This window comes from Elephas maximus, chromosome 17 (genome assembly GCF_024166365.1).
Source record: "Elephas maximus indicus isolate mEleMax1 chromosome 17, mEleMax1 primary haplotype, whole genome shotgun sequence".
NCBI lineage: Eukaryota > Metazoa > Chordata > Mammalia > Proboscidea > Elephantidae > Elephas > Elephas maximus.
The window spans coordinates 84,744,497-84,766,363 of record NC_064835.1 but is presented as its reverse complement, the minus strand read 5'-3'; the positions used below and the strand labels follow the sequence as shown (position 1 = coordinate 84,766,363).

At 43.8% G+C, this 21,867-nt stretch overlaps 1 protein-coding gene across 5 annotated transcripts in view; it reads right to left on the bottom strand.

Moving 5' to 3' along the window:
* TBC1D8 (TBC1 domain family member 8) overlaps nt 1-21,867 on the bottom strand; it is a 133,325-nt gene that overhangs the window by 54,193 nt on the left and 57,265 nt on the right. For all 5 annotated transcript variants that reach the window (XM_049856318.1, XM_049856314.1, XM_049856315.1 and 2 more), the window contains exon 3: nt 1,171-1,289. In XM_049856318.1, the coding sequence (XP_049712275.1) occupies nt 1,171-1,289 (119 nt within the window). The remainder of the gene's footprint in view (nt 1-1,170; nt 1,290-21,867) is intronic.

The following is a 21,867-nucleotide window of genomic DNA, read 5'->3' as shown; positions in this document are numbered from 1 at the left end:
ATGTTGGGAAAGCAAGCTTTCTGAAGAAAAACAAAACCAACGGTCTGGGAGGTTTTACCCTAAGGGAGGAAAGCTGCATTACAGGCTAATGTGTTGAAGTGTTTAATGAGAGAGTTAAATTTAGAAGAAGACAATGTCTGCCCCTGTCGGGTGGGGTTTTTAAAGCCCTGTTTACCGATCATATTATTGCAATGAGACCAAGTTATGTAAGACTATAACTCATTGGAGGTCTCAACAGATACCTCCCAAAATACTCCTACCCTTTGTTCTCAAAACTTAATTGGCTTTAATTCCATTTAATTAACTTATTTTAAAAATAGGCATCCACAGAGCATTTCTAAGAGGGAGCACTTTACTGGGTAAAAACCAAAACCAAACCGGTTGCCATCAAGCCAATTCTGACTCATAATGATCCTGTAGGGCAGAGTAGAACTGCCCCATAGAGTTTCTAAGGAGCGGCTGGTGGATTCAAACTGCCAACCTTTTGGTTAACAGCCAAGTGCTTAACCACTGTACCACCAGGTAGGGCCAGCAAAAGAGAGAGTAACAAGATGTCACAACTGCAAAAAAGTTGAGAATAACTAATTTAAGGAATTAAATCATGTTGTTGTTCTGGAAAAACATAAATCTTAACTTTTTTTTTTCCTAAGATAAAAAAAGACCCTTCATTTCTATAAAGGATAGCAAACTCTAGGCTCGAGATTGACGTCATTTTGTTTTACTTCAGGTGTATTTTGCTGGAGAGGCTGGCTCTGCCAAAATACACCTGATATAAAGACTGGCTCTGTCAGGTTTAAGGAGCCCTGGTGGCTCAGTGGTGAAGCGCTCGGCTGCTCACAGAAAGTTCAGGAGTTCAAACCCAGCCAGTGGCTTCCCGGCAGAAAGACCAGCGATCTGCTCCAGTAAACATTACAGCCTAGAAAACTTTATGAGGCAGTTTTACTCCGTCACATGGGGTCACTATGAATCGAAAGTGATTCAACAGCACCTGACAACAAAAGCTGTCAAGTTATACAGGTCAAACATATCTGGCTTTACGCGGTCAGAGTACAATTACAGTGGAGAAAGCCGTTAGCATATGATTAAAACTGCTGCACTGTGCAAGATCCTAAAAGGATGTTAGAAGGAAGATGGAGATACAGGCAGGAATGTTAAAGTCCAGAAACCCACCTTCACTTTCCCCTTCACAAAACTAGCGATGTCTTCTTTATTGTCAAAGACAGACAACGTGTGCAAGAGGTTTTGTTCCAACCAGTCCCAATGCTGGTTTATTTCTTCTAACGTTGCACCTAGGAACAGAATAGAAAAAAGATAGATTTAAAAACAAAACAAAAATAATCCCTAGAATGTGGACTTGTTTTCCAAGTTTCATGTATCCCTGTGTTTAAATTATTAAAACATGCTGGAGTCTCACATCGTGGGCCACCAACAAGTTACCAGCTGAAAAAGAAGGTGCCTCCATTCAGCCTCGGTCTCTCTCCCCTGCATCACTGGGGATGTGCAAACACCAGACCCTTACTACGTGGATGGACCAGGTGCCCAAGCAAGTTTCACCTGGAACTGTTCTCTGAGCTGCCTGTCAGTGTCGTTGTTGTTGTGCCATTGAGTCAATTCTGACTCATAATGACCCTGCAGGACAGAGCAGAACTGCCTCCTTAGGGTTTCCTAGGCTGTAATCCTTACGGGAGCAGGTCACCAGGTCTTTTCTCCTGCAGAGCCACCGCAGGGTTAGAAAGGTTGATCTTTTGGTTAGCAGCCATGCGCTTAACCATTGTACCACCAGGGCTGCTGGCATAGCTAATACATGAAATTTCTGCCACCTCCACTCAAGTGACAGAAATGCTTGTAATAATTCAGATATTTCATCACGGAACAAACCCCGAAGAGCAGACAGATTCTGAACAGTCTCTCAGTTTCCCTGTCAGAACAAGGGTCCCTGGAGGACGCAGGCCCAGGAAAGAGCTGCTCAAGAAGTCTCTGCAGGCCCAAGGATGACAAACAGTCCTTTGCAACAGGTATCCTTAGAGACAACAAGTGACGGTTAGTTGCCGTCGAGTTGGCTCTGACTCATGGAGACAGCAAGCTATAGCCTAGGAAATTTACAGGTTTATGGATTCAGACTTCGTCCCACTTACAACAACATCCCTTAAAAACATACACGAGAAGAGCTCTCAGAGTACATGTTAAAACAAAAGCTGAAGAAGGTTAAATCGTACACAGTACGTGAAATTCTTTCAAAGGCAACTTCAAAAAAAAATCATCGCATTATGGAAGCGTTAAGCAACATTGGTACCAAAACAGTCGTTCTAGTTGTCTGATTTCCTCTCGGGGACCCTCCTAGTCATCTCCATTAGGCAACAGGAACCCTGGCAGCAGTGGCTTTCCCCTGCGCCTAGTGAAGTATCTGCCACACAGCAGACGCTCAAGAAATTCCCCCGACTTGAAGCAAGCATGGTCCTGGACAAGATAACCAAAAAAATAAAAATATATAAACCTGTTGCTGTTGAGTCGATTCTGACTTGGAGGAACCCTATAGGACACAGTAATACTGCCCCATAAGGCTCCCAAGGAGCAGCTGATGCATTCCAACTGCTGAGCTTCTGGGTAGCAGTCGAGCTATCAACCACTATGAGTCGGAACTGGCTCCACGGCAACAGGAGAAGAAAAGGCATGTGTGCATCAGGTAGGGGGGTCTCCAGGTGGTACAAATCGTTCATGCACTCAATTGCTAACTGAAAGGTTAGAGATTCGAGTCCATCCAGAGATGCCTCGGAGGAAGGGCCTGGTGATCTCCTTCCCAAAAATCAGCCATCGAAACCCTGTGGAACACAGTTGTACTCTGACACACATGGGCTGCCATAAGTCGGGGTTTACTTGAGGGCAACTTTTTACTTGTTTGAAGTATATCTCATTCAGAAAGAGATGTATAAACACCCAGCAAGGAGGGCCAGGTTTCCAAATGGAAGCAGGGGAAATCCTCACCTCAAAGAAATTAAGCGGTACCCACCTGTGCAGAGCCACCTGGCCAATGTGAGAAACATAACGGTCACCAGGTATAGCTTACACAAAAGCCAGGTACGCATTTTGTCAAAAGGGAACTTTTCCTCGTTTGCAGCCTTCCTCTCCCTGGAGTGTAAATTCCTGTAAGGAACATCCTCATATCCAATACATAAAAACGCCAGAGAGCTCACTCCAGACTTGAGGCTTTGGGGTCAGTGAAGATGAATGGCAGCCCTATTAGAAACGTCATCCTGAGTGCGCAGTTGGGAAGGAATAAGGAGAAGTATCTAAGAGAATACTTCATACGGAAAAGTGATCGCTTACAACAACAGTACATATTTCTCCTGCCTCCTTCCAATGTTTAGGCGTGGTACTGCCCCAGCAATATTCTCTGTCATCAGTAACAAAAGTTTCCTTGCAGAACTACGAGGGCAGGCCCCTAGCTCTCTCTGCCCACCCAGGCCAGGCATGCAGGACGGTCCCCATCACTGTACCAAGAGCACTGGACCAGTGACACTGACCAGTTATCCCTCAGTCTCACCTCCCTTGTCTTGCCTTAAGGATCTATAAACTCTTGCAGTTGTTGTGTGCCGTCAAGCCAATTCCAACACATAGCAACCCTACAGAACAGAGTAGAACTGCCCCACAGGGCTTCCTAGGCTGTAACCTTTTCGGGAGCAGATCACCAGCTCTTTTCTTCCACGAAGCTGCTGGTGGGTTTGTACCACCCACCTTTCAGCTGCCAGCTGAGCACTTAACCAGGGCACCACCAGGGCTCCTGCAATAAACCCTAAGAAGAAGCTCGTTCTCGTGTGAGCGATCACACTTCTCTTGTTCTCACCTCCCGTCCCATCTGGGAGGGCCCCTGTGGTCTGTGGAAATCCCTGGCCCCTCAGGGAAGCTTCCAACCTTTTCTCCATCAGAACTTAGGATTCAGTGTCTGCCTGGTCCATCAGCTGGTGATAACACAGTCAGTGCGGCTCTGTCTGGTTTTCCTGCCTCTGACCTAAGCCCTGCTGCTATGTTCAGTGTCCTCAGATGGCAGCTGTGTTGCTGTCAGTCTCAAGAACACACCCTAGATTTGCTGGAACAGAGTGGCTTCTTTCTATCGGGAGGACGACACGTCACGTAATGAATGTCACGAGAGAGTTATCAGGTTTCCATTGAAGCTGATAGGCTTGCACGGGCACCAGGTGGTTGACCAGCTCTCTGTTCTTCTCTGGCACTTCTAGGCTTTGTCTTTATTCTCTATTATCCATTATAATAAAACCCAACTAGTAAAAAAAAAAAAAAAAAAAATCATTAAAAAAAAACAAGTGAAGAGCCAGCTGTATCTTTATTTGTCTTTAGTCTTTTGCTGAACGTTTCCATGTATTTCATTTAACAACAACAACAAAAAAAGATGGAGGAATAGGAAAGAACAGAGAAGAGGAAGGACCGGCCTTTGTAGTCCTATTCCATTACAGGCACTATCTTATTGATTGGTAATGAAACTGAACGAGGAGAGGGAGGCTCAGAAACTTGCCCAAGGTCATACATCAGACAGAACGCAAGCCAGGATGTAAGCTCGTTTTCTACAACCTTGAAGTCCCTTAGCATTCTCCTATAACCCACAAAACCAAACTCATTGCTATTGAGTCAATTCAGACTCATAGCGACCCTATAGGACAGAGTAGTACTGCCCCAGAGGGTTTCCAAGCAGCACCTGGTGGATTTGAACTGCTGACCTTTTGGTTAGTAGCTGAGCTCTTAACCATTATGCCACCAGGGCTCCTGTGTCCTCCTATACGAAGCTGTATTTCAGTTTTTAAGTATCATTTACAGAATCCTTAGCGCCAGTACTTGCTATAGCTTGACACTAAAAAATCTACTTTGTGCTTATACTTGGCATGAGACCTCTATTCCTGCAATCTTCCTTTCCTGCGTGGACTGTGATATGAAATCAGTCTTCATTTGTCCTACTAAGCTCATAGAACCAACACAGCTAACTAAAGACAGGCCTTCCCATGTGTGTCTTCCTCAACAAATAACTTAAGATTCCATGAGCAGAATTATAACCCCGCAACCACACCATAGATCACTTTGGGATTAAGACTTGAGACAAAGTCTTCCAAAAAAATTAGTCTTTTCTTCTTTAAGAAATTCTTCTATCTACTGGAGAAGAGTTTATGGTAAGGAAAGATGATTTTAAAACAAAACCAAGCCCACATCGTGAAACAAAATCAACACACATATAAAATCTATCACTGAGCCACATTCGCTTTTATTGAAATCCACCCAGTGCCTGAATAGAAGACAAAGTTTTACGCCTCTGCCAGCAGAGACAATCATTGTAACGAAACTTTTCCACCCTACTGTCTTCTGTTTCCTACAAAAGTTGCCAAATGGCAGGGAAATTTTCCAAACTATAACTTCCTCTGCGGGAAGTCTTATGAAGGGCTTCACAAACATACAAATCAAGGCAAGCAGACTGCACGTTGGTGACCTTAATGAACTAAAACATATTTAACAAACACACCAAAGCTCTGAGCCTACACGATAGCAGAGTTTTTCAAATTATATGAAGTAATGCCTAGCATATACCAGAAAATAGCTTTAAAAAAAGAAAAGAAATAGAGTAGAAAATAGAGTATAAGTAGAAGGGTAAGGACTGTTCATGGAATATCTGTTTCAGTGACGCACACACATGTAAACACATTTCTCTCTGCAGGACATGGTCAAAAAAAGTTTGAAAGCGTTGCAGAAATACAGCGGTAGGGAAGGTAAGGAAGAGAAAAGAGCCAAGTGAGAATCTGTCCTCCACTGAAAGTCAGGATGATGACAAGAAGACCACAAATGAGCTCAACTCTGTAACAATGTGTCTACCACTCCCGCAGACTTCAACATGAAGACAGAGGACAGCCCAAAACGGAGAGGCGTACTTGGGACCATAACAGGAATTCAATCAGCAAAATGACACCTGCTTTTATTAAATCCTGTTATCCTGCAGAAAATACTCTACCGTTACCTAAGAAAACTAAAGATCAATGGATCTTAAACTTAACCCGCACAAGAAATAAAAAATCAGACTTATAAATGGCTATGCAAAAACTAAATGTAGCATTAGAAACCTCAATTAAGACCACAAAATGAACAGCCCTGGTAACTGGTGAATAACCACCTCTGTGTGCTAGAAGAAAGTACAGCCAGAGGTGGCAGACCGGACATTGTTGAATGCCTAGCGTATGTGGGGCATTTGGTTAGGTTTGTCATACCCTCAGTATGATTTTCTCTCCATAAAAATATCCGAAGGGAGGCATCTCTATGTTCATTTTCCAGGTGAGAAAACGAAAGGGCAAAAAAAGTCAACTCCGGAATCCCGGTTTCCCCGACCCTAAAGGCCACTTTCCATCCGTGACGCCACAGAGCATTACAGGAGTCTGGGGAACCGGGAAACGGGCCGGTCTCAGCAGCTGAGTCACTTTGAAACTTACAAACAATATTTATTCTCTTAGGTTTTCCCCAGACATATTTTCAGGAAATAAAATAAGCATCTCATTGTCTCTGCCTACAATTTCTGCACGAACACAAGCCACAAATAACTTCATCCAAGCTCCGTTTTTAAAAGCAACTATTCCTCCCACATAATACCCTGTCTTCTCCAGACACCTAAGTCCAAATTTACACTGAAATGGGCATTCTATGTGCACAGTTTACCTCTGCTCCTTTGAAAGTGGCAAAACATTTTTCCCCTGTCCTAACATGCAACACCTCTCTAGATGCCTAGACTAAAGGCCACACAGACCGTAACCACCTCTAATTGCCATCAAGACTGTGCCGACTCATGGCGAACCCGTGTGCCGCAGAGCAGAACAGTGCTCCGAACGGTGTTCGATGGCTGATTTTTTGGATGTAGATCACCAGGTCTTTCTTCCAAGGAGCCTCTGGGTGAACACGAGCCTCCAACCTTTCGGTTAGCAGCCAAATGCGTTAATGGTTTGCCCCATTCAAGGACTCCATGGGCCATAAATTTCACTCTACATTCATCCGCACAGAGTAATGCAGGAGCAAAGAATCTGAGTGGGACATACAAATGAGCAGGGGGAGAATGGAACCGAAAGCCTCTAATTTCCACAAACTTCCTATTCTTAAAGGGGCTACTGTAACATCTGATTTATACATTTACAGCAGGGTCTTTACAACGTCGCATCATCGTCAAGGGGATTTTACCCCGTAGCGTTTCTCACCGTTCAGTTTAAGAAAATAAGTGTTAAAAGTTTCTCTTTACATAATTCTTTTTTGCCTTCAAATTAAATTATTGAGTCCCTAAAATATCTACAATAAGTGAAACATAGATTTTTAATTTATAATTGAAATAGTCATTAAATATCTTTTTGTATTAGTACCATTAAAAACGCTCCTCAGAAATAGACCCTTGGGCCTATAAAAATTTAGTATATCATAAAAGATAGCACCTTACATCGGGAGGGAAATGACGGAACTTTTAATAAATGATGCTGGGACAAAGAGAGCAATTTAGAGAAAGACTCAAGTAGATCCATACTTCACTCTCTACACCAGGGAAAAAAATCCAAACTGATCAGAGTTAGAAGTGTAAAAAAGGAAACTCCACAAGTACTTGAGGACGACTTCTTCTGGGCACGATGAAGTAACAGGAATTGGACTTAACTTTTTTACCTTGTTAAACAATGAGAAAACCAGGCAAAATACGTGAAACAATGGTTTCCAGACATTGGTCAACGGACAAATGAAAACTATTCTGAGGTACTAGTTCTCACCTATCAGTTTGGCAAAAATGCAAAAGTTTGAGACCGTATCTGATCACAAGTCTGTGGGAAAACAGGCAATTTTACACACTGCTGATGGGAATTCTTAAAAAAATGGTACAGCCCAAGTGGTAGGAGGGGAAATTCAGCAATACCTTAAAAAACTTCACATTCATTTACCCCTTTACTCCAGAAATTCAAATTCTAAGAATCTATCCTAAAGAGTCACCAGTAGAAATACAAAATGACTTATATACCAGGTTATTCATTGTGGTGTTGTTCGCCACAGCAAAAGGTTGAAAACAACCTAACGCCCATCAGTAAAGGATTTGTACTTTGGACACGTTATCAGGAGGGACCAGTCCCTGGAGAAGGACATCATGCTTGGTAAGATAGAGTGTCAGCAAAAAAGAGGAAGACCCTCAATGTGATGGACTGACACAGCAGCTGTGCCAATGGGCTCAAGTATAACAACAACTGTGAGGGTGGCACAGGACTGGGCAGTGTTGCATTCTGTTGTACAGAGGGCCGCTACGAGTCAGAACCAACTTGATGGCACCGAACAACAACAACAAAGGATAGGTTGAATAAACCATGGCACTTCCACACAGTTAAAGCCAAAAGAGAGACACAGAACAGATCATCTCAGTAGTCTGATACCGAATGATTGCCACAATAGGTTCATAAATGAAAAGGACAGCGCATAGAACAGAAATACGTGGCCTTTCTGAAATATAGTGGAGAGACTACATACACGTGTTATGAATTGGTTTATATCTGTAAAACAGTGGAAAGCTAAGTCAGAAAAGAAACGGTTATCTACGGTAGGGAAAAGGAACTCGGGAGGAAGTCACGGATGCAAGTGTAGCTTCTCTACAAATATTCTGGTCTACATGTTTGATTTAGAAATCACGGAAGCGTTTTGTAATTTTTAACAATGAAGTTAAATCAATAAGGAAGAAAGGCAATCCCCGAACAAAAAACTGAATAAACCCAACTGTTCATAGGGTTAAGGTTATCAAAATAATGACTGAAATAATTACATAGAGAAAATAACTATTTTAAATAGTATTTGGACAATACATCTTTAGTTGAATATATCCTAAGGACAAACAGAGCTGTAAAAACTTAAATTTCATTCAGTACTCTTATGTTAACAGGAATATTGGTATTATTTAGAAACAATATGTGTGTATAGACATATATGTCTAAAAACAAGAACCATACATATATATACAGTAGATATATAGATATCGAGCCCCGGTGGTGCAGTGGTTAAGACTACAGCTGCTAACCAAAAGGTCAGCTGTTCGAATCCACCAGCCTCTCCTTTGGAAACCCTATGGGGCAGTTCTATTCTGTGCTATAGGGTCCCCATGAGTCAGAAGCGACTTGGCAGCAACTGGTTTAAGGGACGTAATAATCACACGTGGCGCGTGGCTCCTGTTGAATACTGACTAGAACAAGCCAGTATGGAGGGGATCAGGTGATGCCAAGGAATCTGCTAATTTTATCACTTTGGTGACAGCACTGCAGTTAGGTAAGAATGGCTGTACTTTGTAGAAGTGTTTACTGGGACGAGTGGGGGGTGAAATACCATAATGCCTAGGATTTGCTTTACAGTGTCTTGGGAAGGGGAGGGTTAAAAAAAAAAAAGCCCAGACAGGAGGAGACAAAGCAAGTTTTGCAAACCTTGAAAGTGACCTGCCTGCATGTTGAGTATGGTGATTCATTACACTATCCTCACTACTTTGGGATTATGTTTTAAGAGTTTCATAATTAAAAAATTAAAAACTACTTCTTAATAAAAAAGGCATAAACTTGGATACCTAACTCTCGCCTGAGAGGAATGCAAAACCTTATAGGAAACCCAGATCTGGGTTAGAGTCAGCAGTTAAAGCGGGGCTCTTCACTGAAGGGTGAAAGAACAGGGTAGACAATTTCACGCTTCCTTCACTTCTTTATTGTTTTTAAAATCAGGATCACTCCTGGCCCCAAGCAGTTCAAAAATACGAGGTCCTAGTGTGCTCTACGGAGCCTGGTGGTGCAGTGGTTAAGAGCTTGGCTGCTAACCAAAAGGTGGGCAGCTTAAATCCACCAGCGGCTCCTTGGAAACCCTATAGGGCAGTTCTATTCTGTCCTATACGGTTGCTATGAATCGGAATTGACTCGATGGCAACGTGTGTGTGTGTGTGTGATAGTGTGTGTGTGTGTGTGTGTGTGTGATAGTGTGTGATGGAGTGTGTATGTGTGTGATAGTGTGTGAGTGTATGTGTGTGTGATAGTGAGTGTGTGTGATAGTGTGAGTATATGTGTGTGTAATAGTGTGAGTGTGTGGGTGTGTGTGATAGTGCATGTGTAATAGTGTGTGGGTGTGTGTGAGTGTGTGACAGTGTGTGTGTAATAGTGTGTGTGTGGGTGTGATAGTGTGTGAGTGTATGTGTGTCAGTGTGTGTGATACAGTGTGTGTGTGATGGTGTATGAGTGTGTGTATGTGTGTGTGGTAGTGTGTATGAGTGTGTGTGATAGTGTGTGATAGAGGAGTGTGTATGTGTGTGTGATAGTGTGTGTGTATGAATGTGTGTGATAGTGTGTGTGTGATAGTGTGTATGTGAGTATGTGTGACAGTGTGTGTGATTGTGTGACAGTTTGTGTGATTGTGTTGTGATAGTGTGTGATAGTGTGTATGATAGTGTGAGTGTGTGTGATAGTGTGCATGATAGTGTGTGATATAGGAGTGTATGTGTGATAGTATGTGATAGAGGTGTGTGTGTGATAGTGTGTGTATGTGTGTATGAGTGTGTGTGACAGAGTGTGATAGTGTGTGTATGTGTGTATGAGTGTGTGTGTATGATAGTGTGTGTGATAGAGGAGTGTGTCAGTGTGTGTGTCAGTATACTTCATAGAAGCAGCAGCTTAGTACAGCCGGAGCATCAGGACACACCTTGGCAGCATGAGACTCACACACACTGTCAGGGAGAAAGGGCACACCTGGCTAACACAGCCAGCTAGGAGACAGGCGCTTCTGCTTTGCACTTAAAAAAAAAAAGGAATCATTTAATAAAAAGTCATCTGCCAAAATCACGCTGTTTTGAAGCCCACATGCCCCAGTCAATCTCATCTACTAAAACGAAAGGGATTGAAGCAGATGCTTGCTAAGACCGTCCAGATGGTTTCTCTTGTCAAACAGTCACGCGCTACGCACAAGTTGGGCACCTGTGAAATAGGAGGGAAAGGCTTGATTCTAGGTTTAAAATACATATATAAATATTTTTTAAATATCACTTTTGAACTCAAAATTTACTAGGTCTAAAAAGTTAGACTCAACATTTGCCCACTTTTTAAATAACTACGAGCCACACCCCTAAAGGAAGAACACCATCAGTGAGTTCAGTTATCTGGGCATAAACAAAATTATTTCCTGTAAAATATTAACAGCCTGGTGACAATAACTCCATTGTAGAAAAGGAACATTAGCCATGGCACCCCTCCACCATTTCTGAGTATGAACCCCACATGGAAAATTCCAGCCGACGTTGTTCTAAGGAAATCCCAAGAAACCCAACACAAGCGTGATAACTCGCATTGTGTGACCTCGGAGTGCTGACCCAGAAAAAGCTCTCATTTCCCTCCTTCAAGGTGGCCTTCCAGACTTTCCTGGAAGTGCACAGTGAGTTCTGTTCTTGAAAAAAGACGTGGCTGGCACTTCCTTTGTGACCCTGGCACCAAGTTCACAAAGGGGCTAATCCGATCCACCCTTGAACACTTCCTCCCTCCGTAAAAACAGAGATGCAGAGAGAGCACACGGAGATGGCTGAACGCAAGAAACCAATGCCGGCCAAGGCCAAGGGCAGAGATAAGGCACGGCACATCGGAGAGAACACCCTGTTCAGAGCGCTTGCCTGATCCTGATGTGGCTTTGATAACACCCTAAGCTCCCTGTGCCTTGCTTCCTCCCTCTCTCTCCAAACTCAGAAAGTTATACCTACGAATTGTGTGAGCTGAACAGACTCCACAGCAATGAGTTTGGTTTTGGTTTTTGGAATGCATCATTGAGGAGCCCTGGTAGTGCAGTGGTTAAAGAGCTTGGCTGTTAACCAAAAGGTCTGCAGTTTGAATTCACCAGAAGCTCCTTGGAAACCCTATGGGGCAGTCCTACTCTGTCCTATAGGGTCGCTATGGGTCGGAATCGACTCAACAGGAACAGGTTTTTTTTCTTTTTTTTTTTTTAATGCATTGTTGAAGGACCCGTGGTGGTGCAATGGTTAAGCACCTGGCCGTTAACCAAAAGACCTAAGGTTCAAATCCACCCAGCAGCTCTGGGGAAGAAAAGACCCCATAAAGATTACACCCTAGAAAATGCTATGGGTTAGTTGTACTCTGTCATATAGGGTCGCTATGAGTAGCAATCAACTTGATGGCACACAACAACAACAACAATGCACCGCTGAGAGGATCAGAGGAGGAAAGTCTGGGGAAGGAAAGTGTTTTTTATACTAGAAAGCCTAACTCTTGTGATGTTCAATTTTGTAAAACATATGTCACATTCTAATTAGCTAAAATATCACAGATTCCTTTATTGTTCTTTAACATTTCAAAATGACTTTTTTTCATTTTTCAAATCTAAAATACTAAGTTTCTTCAAACTACACATATATTCCCTCCCCAAAATTCAGATATTCTTACCCCCACCGCCCAGCCAGACGGGCATGCTGCCCATTCTCTGCTTACAAGCCCCTCCGCTAGGGGAGTCTTTGCTTGGAGGGTACTGAGTTCCTGTTTGGGGTGAGGGAAAACGTGAAAACAGACCCCGTGATGTCTGCACAACGAGCAGAATCCAGGTCACGAAACCCTACATGTCAAAAATCCTAAAAGGGCGAAGTTCAGGAATCAAGGTAAATACTAACTGAATATAGTATTTGTTAAATAGAAATGAACGCAGGAAATCCATAATAAATGAAACATTGATTTTTTTTTTTTTAAGACAGCATCTGACCCTAAGAAAACTCTGCACTGCTCCCACGTGAGGTGGTATCCTCGCCCTTGCTCTCTACACCTGTCCCGCATTTTTCTGTTTTCCTGCTTCCCTCCCTTCCCTCAAGACCACAGAGCAGACCCCGCTAGCAAGGGGAACACCATGCAATTACGCTGCCGTAAATAGAGCCACCAAACTACTCAATGTCTGGGGCCTAAACTCACATCTGCAGACATGAGGTGTCATCCAAAGGCCGTCTGTACAAAGGATTGGGGTGTTTTTCATAAAACATCTACTACCTGGGCCATGTTTTCTGCAGGACCCCCATGCTGGTTGCCTGTAAACAGCGAGGTATAGTAATCAGAAAACACGGACCACCTCCGTGTCTCAATGAGTCCACGTTAACAAGAGTCAAACCACCGTGCAGTCAGCTCCTAGAATCATCTGCCCAGATTATTTCCGGGCCTGCAGCTCTTGCCTCTGCTTCCTCTGGTTTCCTGAAAACTGGGCAAAGACAGCTCGCTCTGTGTTCAGGGCTGTGGTAAAGTATAAAATACTTGCATCCATAACATGGTGACAACATCCAGGGTCATCTATCAACAGGACAGGAAGTAGCTAAATGGACACCTCACAGCCTGGACCTGGCCTGGACTTCCAAACTGCAGCACAAAGCCATGATTAAGGGGTACCACCAGACACAGAGCAACGGCGACCAAAAGCCCCCTTTCTCCTCCAGGGCCCCAAACAGCTCTAACAACTTAGGCATCAATTCAGCCAAAAGCTGACCATCCACCCCTCAGGCTAGGGCACTGGCCTCTAATCTCTCACTGTCTCCTCCACTGTCTCGTTTTCCTCCTCTCCTGACCGTGACTAGGGCTTAGGTGCTCCTGGGCGCCTGCTCTCCTGGTGCCACACACCACAAACTTGTCTCCACTCATGCGAGAAGCATCGTGCATCTGATTTCAGAAAGAAGGCAAGACTCCTGCAAGTTCTTCTACTGCGCATGGTTTTGGGGCACACGACAGAGCTCTGGACTCAGGCCCACACCCTGCCCCGGCTTACCAGAAAGAGCCCACGAGGTCTGATGTGTCATTACGGCACCACTGCTGACCTCCTCAAGTACAGGGGTTTTAACTGCTGCTCCCAGAGTTACCTTCTCTTCTATACTTCACCACTCTCTCCTCCATCAGCTGCTTCCTGAGCACCGACTGTGTGCCAGGCTCTGTCCTAGGCACCAGAGGGTCAGGGGTGAACAAGGCTCTTATAAACCCACTGCTATTGAGTCCACTCCAACTCATAGCGACCCTACAGGACAGAGCAGAACTGCCCCGTAGGGTTTCCAAGGAGCGGCTGGTAGATTTGAACTGCTGACCTTTTGGTTAGCAGCCTGAGCTCTTAACCACTGCACCACCAGGAATCGAAGACTCTTACAGGGCTTTTACTTAAGTTAGAGAGGCAGGCAAAACACAAGGGCAGCAATAGTCATAGTAATTGCCCTAGGGCCTTGGGAGTCAGGATGGAGGAAGCAGCTGACAGGGCGGTCAGGGAAGGGGGGACGTCGGAGCGCCAACCTGAAGGTCCACCTCCTTCCAAACAACTCAGAAGCACTCTCTCCCCATGTATCTTTCATCCACTGAAGCCAGTAATGTTTATAAAAATCTTAGGATTCTTTGTAAGAATGTAAGTTTAAAAAAAAAAAAAAAGCAGCTTATCTCTCCTCTCAACCGCTGTCTTTCACAAATCTCTTTTGCCAAATAAATAATATTTAGCACCTGTAAAATTCTCAATCTACCTCTTCCAGGTCTTTAAAAAACTAAATAAATAAAATACAAACTTATTCTCAAGGGCTCTGCCACGTCTTCCCACCCTGCTGTGCAAGCAAGCCAAAAGCAAGCGAAAATATAAATCCTTCTCCCAGGCTCCTTACTCTTCCTGTCCCTACCCATGTCCTGGTACCGCCCAGTCCTTTCCTACAGCTCTTGTTTGTGCTTAATCTGAGGCTTGAAACTCCGGGCAGAGACCATTTCTCAATGCTCAAGACACAATAAAATATTAAACATGGGTGAGTCAATAATATAGTGCCAAGATGCCAGAGAGCTCCCAGAAGACAGCTCAGTAGCTAAATCAATAGCACAGGCTCATGACAGAAATAGCCTCACCACCCTCTCTTCTTTAACCCAAGACAAACTGCACTGAAAAGAAAACCTTCTCAGTCTGGGAACCTTCTAGGGGCAAGATGACAGAAGAAGAATTATACGTGGACCTTACCTGGGTCAGGCCCAAGGCAACAACCTGGCCAAGTGCAAACTACAGGAAGCGCATCTTGGTTCAACAGAAAGAATGATCTAGGAATTAAGCCTGTCCAGGACGCTACCACACTGCTGCGGTGGGAAGCTAGTGTCAGCTGGTGCTACCTTTATGGCCAGCCAATTTTGTCAATACATTAAAGGCACTACACCCTTTTAATCTTGCAATTCCACGTCTTTATCGTGTGCTCTGGAAAGGTCCTGTTCTCTCTTGCTTTCCTAGCCCTGGTTCTACCTGCATCTGTCATTTCCAGTTTATTATCTGGACTCCCCACTCCCAGCGGATCCCGATGGAGGGAGGTTGCCCCTCACACACTCACGTGGAGGCCCCACACGTCTGGGACCCTGCAGGAACAAAACATTTCAAACAGGTAGACTTTGGGGATTGAGGAGTGTGCTGAAAAATACAAGGGCAAGGATGTTCACTTACGTTTTTAACATACTAAAAATTCAGAATCAATTTTAAGTATCTAATAAAGGTTGGGTTTAGTGAAATTAAGCTACAGCTACAGGGTATAGGACTAAATGCCGTGTGTTGTTGTTAGTGACACCCAGTTGGCACCCAACTGATAGTGACCCCATGCATAATGGGACTGGACCATTGTGATCCATAGGGTTTCCACTGGCCGAGTTTTGGAAGTAGATAGCTAGTCCTTTGTCCCTAGTCCTTCTTAGTCTGGAAGCTCCACTGAGACCTGTTTGGCATCGAAGCAACACACAAGCCTCCAAGAGCAGATGGGTGGTGGCCGTGCATCTGGTGGACTGGCCAGGAATCAAACCCGATCTCCCACATGTGAGGCGAGAATCCTACCACTGAACCACGACTGCCCTTGAATTCTGTGTGGTGATGAAGAGCTACATTGTATCACTGTGGTTTCAAAGTGCTCCAGAGAGCCCCCACTGGATACTGCAGATCTTTGAGGGAAGTCACGGATTCAGAAACAACGTAGAGGTACACTCCAACTCTCCACAAGCTGACTCCCTAGAAACCAACCTAGTGAGGGCACAAAACTCCAAATATTTCCATTGAAAACCCCAAATCTAGAGTGAGACAAATTCTTCTGCCTGGGGAAGAGTGAACCTGGGAAAACGGGAAGAAGTGGGCAGGATCCCGCTCTCACACCTCACATCTGGTCCAGCAGCATGCCAGCCCTTGCTGCTCTGTCTCCAAATTATAAACCAAACATGACCACTCCTCACCCCCCCCCCCACCACCCAAATCCAGGCCCTGCCATCACCTGCCAGGACCATGGTCTCCTCCTTGGGCCCTCTCTTGTCCCACAGCAGCAGCCTGAGCCGTCACATCCCTGCTCAAACCCCTCAATGGACACCCCTTACCATGGCCACCAAAGCCCTACATGCTCGGGTTACAGCTGCCTCTCTGACATAGAGCCTTCCCCTTCCCACTCCACACGGGCCACATGGGCGTGACTATTGCACAACCCACCAACATCATCACACAGTTCCTCAAACGCACCACCTCACTCCCACCTCCGGGCTTTCCCCTTGCTGGTTCCTCTGCTTGACAAACTCCCCTCTGGGTCTTTGCCTCGCCCAACCCTTTACTTCATTTAGGCCTCTGTTCAAAATGTCAACTTCTTGCTCTCTGGTTCAATCATGTACACGAGACTAACGCCCAAAAGCAAAGATGAGAAGGCAGGAAGGGACAGGAAAACTGGACAAATGGAAATGAGGAGCCCGGGGAGGAAAAGGGGAGTGTTGAAGCATCAAGGGGTTGGCAACCAATGTCCCAAAACAATGTGTGTATTAATTATTTAATAAGAGTCTAATTTGCTTTGCAAACTTTTACTAAAGCATTAAAAAAAAAAGTCACCTTCTCAGAGAAGCCTCTGCTAACCTGACCTGAGTTAACCCTCCTCCCTCTGACAACACTTGCTCTTCATTCCTTCACCTGGTACATGTGCCTTCAAAACTCTCACCACCACCTGGAATCACTCGAGCTTACTTGTTTATGGTCTGTATCACTGACCAGAATGTAAGCTCCACGGGGGCATGGATTTCATGAACCTTGTTTACCATTGTGTCCCCAGTGTTCAGGAGACAACCTAAAACAAAATAATGTTGTTGTTGTTAGGTGCCGTGAAGTTGATTCCAACTTATAGCGACCCTATGTACCACAGAATGAAACACTGCCCGGTCCTGCACCATGCTCACAATCATTATTATGCTGGAGCCCATTGTTGCAGCAACTGTGTCAATCCATCTCTTTGAGGGTCTTCCTCTTGTTCCCTGACCCTGTAACTTTACCAAGTGTGATGTCCTTCTCCAGGGACTGGTCCTTCCTGATAACATGTCCAAAGTATGTAAGATGCAGTCTCGCCATCCTTGCTTCTAAGGAGCATTTTGGTTGTAAAAACATAATAATAGGTACTATCTGTTAATATCTGGCACCAGTTGAATGAATGGTAAGAAGGCTAGAGGATGACGGGAATACGGATGTGTGCTGTAAGAAGCAGCATGAATCCAACCCCCCAAACTTGGAGACTGATTCAGTCCTTACACTCTCACTTCTTCATCCTCGATGCCAGCTACCCACATGGCACTCCCTCTCTGACCCTAGCCACCCAGAGCTAGATCACAGCTCACAAGTTAAAAGGATACCATCCTTCAGACTGCCAAACAGGCAGACGCCAGCCTTAAGTTTGGGGAGTCCACGTAACATCCCAACCTTCTGACCCGCTGGCCACAAGCTCAAGGCTGATTTCCCATTACTCCTTCAGGATGCCAGGAGTCCACAGGACACCCTAACTTTCTGACCTGCTGGCTCCACTGCCCTTTGGGTTTGATAATTGGCTGAAATGACCCACAGAATTCACAGACAGTATGCTGTACTTATGACTACAGGCCTATTATGCCAAAAAGGATACAAATGAAGAAATGCTTAAGGCAAGGTCTGGGAAGGTTTCCAACATGGGGCCTCCATGTCCCAAGGGATGCACTACCCTCTCCAGAGCAGATGTGCTCATCAACCAGGAAGCCCTCTAAGCCTCCGTGTTCGGGGTTTTCATCGACCAGTCCTGCATGATAAGCTAAATCATGTCTCCTATGGCTAGTTGACATTGGCCTCCCAGGTGAGTCTTTTCTGGTCTGGCCAGCCCCCTCTCACCAGCACAAATCCTCAGATACGGCCTGGAAGTCTCAGACCAAGGAACCTCAGTTACTTCGAGTTATTTCCCCAAAGCCACCTTACTCAGGGTAAAAACTAAGTTCTCTACACCACAAGATGTGATCTGAAGCCCAAGAGATCCCCCCTTGGGAATGGAACCTATCATCCCCCTTCCCCGGTAGGAGGGGTGAAACCTGGAACAGAACATTTAAGAAAATGTTTTTCTCTCAGAGAAAAAGAAATCAAGTATTCCAAAGGAGAACACGGCTCCTGAATATCTCAAGTATCCCCCTCCACTCGACCCCCTCAGCCATTTTCCCGGGGCAATGGAAAATGGATTAAGTGAAAAATACTCAGCCCTCAAACTACAGACTAGAAAGGAAAATAAACTGTTCTCAGATAAGATGGAGATAAAGACCAAAAGAACTGGATGGTGTCCAGCTACCATTACTGAACATTTTGATCAAAGATTCTATAGAAGAATCTTGATCAGAGGGGGGAAGATGCAGAACAGAATTTCAAATTTTCATGGAATCCAGACTTTCAAGCCATTGAGGGTAAATGAACCCCTGAAACTATTATCCTGACATAATCTTTAAACCTTAAACCAAAAATATCCCCTAGAGTCTTCTTAAAAAACAAATAGTTCAGCTTAACTAGTAAAGAACCCCTAGCTCAAGCATTGTGCTTTTTATTTTTTTTTTTATCTATACAGAATCAAATTGGTAACATCAACTCGAAAGATTAAGTAGGGAATGTAGGAGCTTTTGTTAATAGGGGAGGAACAACTCAGAAAAGGAGGGTGGGAATGGTTGCACACCTCGAAAAATATAATCAATGTCACTGAATTGTACATGTAGAAAGAAACAGTTGAATTGGTATATGTTTTGGTGCTCTGTATATTCTCAAGAATAACAAAATAAATTATTTTTAAAAACAGATAGGATAAAGTAAAAAAGTCACACTCGTGTGTTAGTGCAAATAGAATGTCAGGGACATCAATGCCGAGCATGAATAAGATGAGGGGAAATGACACAGCAACCAAGCAAATGCTGAAGAGCAAAAGAAGACAAACACATGAAAACAACGTGTTCAAAAGATGGAAAGTCCATCCTAGGAAAAGGCAGAACACTCAAGGAAAACAAAGAAATACTCTCAAATGCTTCATGCTCCAAAACAATCTAATAAGGACAGGAATTCAGTAAAACAAGAGTTCAAAGATGAGATGATGAAAGAAAAAAGATGAAAAGGGAGATTGGGGAAAATGAACTGAAGATCAAAACAACATGACAACAGAATTAATAAAATAAATCAAAAGCAACAAGGTACAGGATATACTGCTGAAAACTGAATTACTGACTTAGAGGTTGTGAATATCGTGGAGACAAGAGATGGAAAAGATAAACAGAAATGAAAAGTATACAACAGCAATCCAATATAAAATGTCTTTGAAGTGATGAATCAAACAAAAGGAATGCAAAATATAATACAATTACAGAATGATATGAGAAAATTTCCTGAAATGATCAAAGAAATCAAGCTTCAGATTGAAAGAGTACATCACGTTCCAGCAAAATTAATACACTGTGCTCAAGGTAGCAAAAGATCCTAATCAAGTTACTGAACTTCAACTTGTATACAGAAACAGTACATCCTTCATGTCTTGGTTATCTAGTGCTGCTATAACAGAAATACCACAACTGGATGGCTTTAACAAATACAAGTTTATTCTCTCACAGTCTAGCAGTCTTGAAGTCCAAATCCAGGTTGTCAGCTCTAGAGGAAGTGTTTCTTTCTCTGTTGACTCTGGAGGAAGGTCCTTGTCATCAATCTTCCCCTGGACTAGGAGTGTCTCAGATCAGGGACCTCAGGTCCAGAGGACACACTCTATTCCAGACGTTGCTTTCATGGTGGTATGAGGTCCCCCCGTCCCTCTGCTGGCTTCTCTCTTTTATATCTCAAAGAGAATGGCTCAGGACACAATCTGATCTTGTAGATTGAGCACTGCCTCACTAACATAACTGCCCCACACCCCATCTCATCAACATCATAGAGACAGGATTTACAACACATAAGAAAATCACATCAGATAACAAAATGATGGACAGTCACACAATGCTGGGAATCATGGACTAGTCAAGTTGACATATTTTGGGGGGACACAATTCAATTCATGACACCCCACAAGGGGTCAAAAATCAGACTAGCTTTAGATTGCTCCCATTGCCACCTTCAATACTGGAAAACCCTGGAACAACGGCCACCAAGCTCTAGAGTGTGGCCTGAGACTATTATACCCAGCTGTCTTAGTCATCTAGTGCTGCTATAACAGGAAATACCACAAGTAGGTGGCTTTAAAAAACAGAAATTTATTTTCTCACAGTTTAGGCAGCTAGAAGTCTGAATTCAGGGTGCCGGTTCTAGGGGAAGGCTCTCTTCTGTCTGCTCTGGGGAAAAGTCCTTGTCTCTTTTCAGCTTCTCTTAGTGTGGCATCTATCTTCCCCCAATTCTGCTTGCCTGCTTTCTTTTTAATCTGCTCTTTCATAGCTCAAAAGAGATTGATTTAATACACACCCTGCTAATGTTGCCTCATTAACATAACAAAGAAAACTCATTCTCAAATGGGATTATAACCACAGGTATAGGGGTTAAGATTTACAACACATACTTTTGGGGGATACAGTTCAATTCATAACACCAGCCAAGGTGTCACTAAAGTCCAAAAGCAAGGGATAAACATTTGCACACGTGAAAACATTCAGAGAATATGCTATTCATGAAACATCATGGGGGAGATGAGGAGCTCAGAAAATCTGGCCAATTAAGAGATGGACCACAATAAAAGATTCTAGAATGGGAAGGCATTACCTGAGTTACTAATAGTTAAACAGAGAATTGAGCCAAACAATGACGAAAAGCATGATTACAGAACAGAATGGGAATTATAACATAAAATTAATTTTTTAAAAAATGTTAAGGGGAGATGAGGAGGAAAGGGGAAGATTAAGAATGCTGGCAACCTTGTTCATTAGGGTGGGAAGTCAATGGACACTGTCAGAACTGAAACATGTTTTTTAAAAAGCCAAAATTCTAGCCTTGTAATTGTTCGAAATTCTCTTCCCTTAACCTTACGTGAATCTTTTAGAAAATAATCTCTCTTGTGTTAAAGAAACATTTATTTGAAGTTTAACATTTCTTTGGTTTCACTTCATTTTCTTTCCTTCTATCAAAACAGAGTGTGATGGTTAAGGTTGTGTGTCACCTTGGCTGGGCCATAATCCTCAGGGTTTTGGGAGTTATGTATGGTGTAGTTTGGCAGTTACGTAATGATGTAGTTATCTTCCATTTTGTGATGTAATTGTTTCTATAATGTGATCTGATATTATCAGCCAATCAGTTGTAAGGGTTATTTCCTCAGGGGTGTGGCCTGCATCCAATATATATGGACATTCTGGCAAAGCTTGCTGGCTTGCTTGCTCGCTCTGGATCCTGCATCTAGCTCATCATCATCTGACCTCTGGTTCTTGGGACTCAAGCCAGTGGCCTGCTATATTGTCTGCTGATTTCAAGACTTATCACCCTCTGGTGGCACAGTGGTTAAGAACTACAGCTTCTAACCGAAAGGTCAGCAGTTTGAATCCACCAGGCACTCCTTGGAAGCTCGATGGGGCAGTTTTACCCTGTCCTATAGGG